Here is a 2,268-nt window from a genome sequence, read left to right as displayed (position 1 = left end):
GAAACAAAAAACACCCCTTTCCTATTGGTGGAAAAATGTACTATGTGGACCAATCAAAAATGATATGGCAACATGGCATTTGTTTGTTTAGGAACAGGGGGGAAGTTTTACGAATGACAGCAGCGAAAGAGCGAAAGAAAGAGAGAGAGCGAGTTTTGAGATGTGAGAGATTTGTGACGTTTAGCGTGTTTAGAGTGTCTAGTGTAGTAGATCGTTTTGTTTTGTGTGTCAAAACAATGAATGGACTGCTGAATGTCACAGTTGCTGCCAAAAAGCCACCAAAGGCAGATTACAGCGTAAACGCTGTCTCCAGGGGCAAAAGGGAGGAGTGATACATCTCCTGCTGTCAGGCCTGCAGGTATCAGGCTTGTAATGTTTTCCTCTGTTTTATTGTGGACAGAAATTATTTTTTGGAGTGGCACAAATAATTTGTTTGACTTCTTTTTTGATGCAGAACACCTGATTGTTCTGTAAATAGTTCTATCTAAAGGTTCTATCAGGTGTTTATTAGCTTTTCTCACCTTTGGAACATTAACTTCAAATGGTCCCGATTTGTAGATTGCCATGGCGGCCCCATTGAAGAAGAACTCAGAGATGCCCACATAGACCATATGGTTAGTCTCTGTGAAAACTGGTTCTATGCCTGGCTTTATTGAATTAGTGTCCACATCCTTCCCGTGTACAAACATTAAGCCCTGAAACACACACAAAGTTATGATCTTTACAGAGTAGAAACAGAAACAAGCAAAATAAAACCTCGAAGTCATAAAATCATCAAGGTGATCTGCCCAAGAATCTCAAGCATTTATACAATACAGCTTTATTTGTGTAGCACATTTAAAACCAGAGGTAGCCAAAGTGCTTCATATAATCCAATAAAACAGTAGTAAGATACAAAAGCAGATAAGCTAGCAGATGGCAGGCATGTATGTGTGTATGTCATGATAAAAAGATGATTTCATTGTATCACATTACTATTAAACTGTTAGCAGTCGGACGTACCGCCCACGGGACATTGGATGGTTTAGGGGACTAATAGGACTGCTAAGGGGTTAACCCAGATGCTAAGATTCTTTCCAACAGACTTAATGTTGTCCAGCAGGGAAACAACTGATGGTGGCATTTGTTTAACCTGGTGTCCACTGATAATTTTCTCTGATTTGTGTGAGATTTTTTATTAGATGTCAAATTTTCAACTTCACAACAGCTGGCATCAAGAAAACCGAACATGCCAGGGTCTCTACACCTTAAAGTGCTCTGATTTCTAACCAGGTGTTAATGTCTGTAGGGTTATGTTCAGTCAGAATAATTTAGTGTTTCTCTATATTACCTTGAAAGACATATCAAGGCTCCTCGATGTCACTGCAATATCACTGCTCAGGGAGTAGTCAAGGTCTAATTGGCGGCCTTCATGCACAGTCTTTATCATGGACAAGTCCTTCAGCTTGTTATTTATCATAGGCTGAAGAGCAGGACAGATCTACAGACACACAAACACTTGTGAACCACACAGATGTCATAAGATCTGCAAAAGCCAGATTAGTACTGAAAAAGGAAAAAACAAAAGTCTAATATGGGTTGACAGTAGTTCAGGAGGAGAGCAGTTCATTCACTAATTAGATGGTTGGCTATTCAATCCCTAGCTTCGCTGGTCTCCACAGGGGTTGGCAGTCCTTACACATTTGGCTGTCACTTGGTGTTCGCTCTCTCTGCGGTAGAGTATCATGTTCTATTCCTGTTTCAAAACACGGTGGTGTTTTTGAGTAGCTTATCTGCATAGCAATTAACAAAACTTTTAGATAACTTATTTTTTCATAGTATAATCTTCATTTGAAGCACACTCTCTGTGTACGCACTCCCACCTGGGCCTTACACAGAGTTTCTGTCTGATTTCTCAGATGTTTTATCTGATTTAGTTTTCAGCTCAGATAAAATAATTATTGTGAGTGATTTTAACATCCATGTAGATGCTAAAAATGACAGCCTCAACATGACATTTAATCTGTTATTAGACTCAATTGGCTTCTCTCAAAATGTAAAAGAATAATAATAATAATTTCACCTCCTCAATACGTACGACTCTGGATACTGTAGCTCCTGTGAAAACTAAGGCCTCAAATCAGAAGTACCTGACTCCGTGATATAATTCTCAAACACGTACCCTAAAGCAAATAACTCGTAAGCTGGAGAGGAAATGGTGTGTCACAAATTTAGAGGATCATCATTTAGCCTGGAGAAATAGTTTGCTGCTTTATAAGAAAGCCCTCC

At 39.3% G+C, this 2,268-nt stretch overlaps 1 protein-coding gene across 1 annotated transcript in view; it reads right to left on the bottom strand.

The window, feature by feature from the left end:
• Window positions 1-2,268, bottom strand: part of LOC102293085 (BPI fold-containing family C protein) — a 14,503-nt gene that overhangs the window by 3,337 nt on the left and 8,898 nt on the right. Inside the window, exons 7-8 of the mRNA XM_014330543.2 lie at window positions 1,331-1,480; window positions 522-695 (exon numbers count right to left, since the gene is read on the bottom strand). Coding sequence (XP_014186029.1) covers window positions 522-695; window positions 1,331-1,480 — 324 coding nt within the window. The remainder of the gene's footprint in view (window positions 1-521; window positions 696-1,330; window positions 1,481-2,268) is intronic.

Source organism: Haplochromis burtoni, unplaced genomic scaffold (assembly GCF_018398535.1).
Source record: "Haplochromis burtoni strain Fernald_Lab_line unplaced genomic scaffold, NCSU_Asbu1 Contig_869, whole genome shotgun sequence".
In the NCBI taxonomy this organism is placed as follows: Eukaryota; Metazoa; Chordata; class Actinopteri; order Cichliformes; family Cichlidae; genus Haplochromis; species Haplochromis burtoni.
Note: the sequence above shows the minus strand (reverse complement) of the source record. Positions and strands in the feature narration are given on the sequence as shown.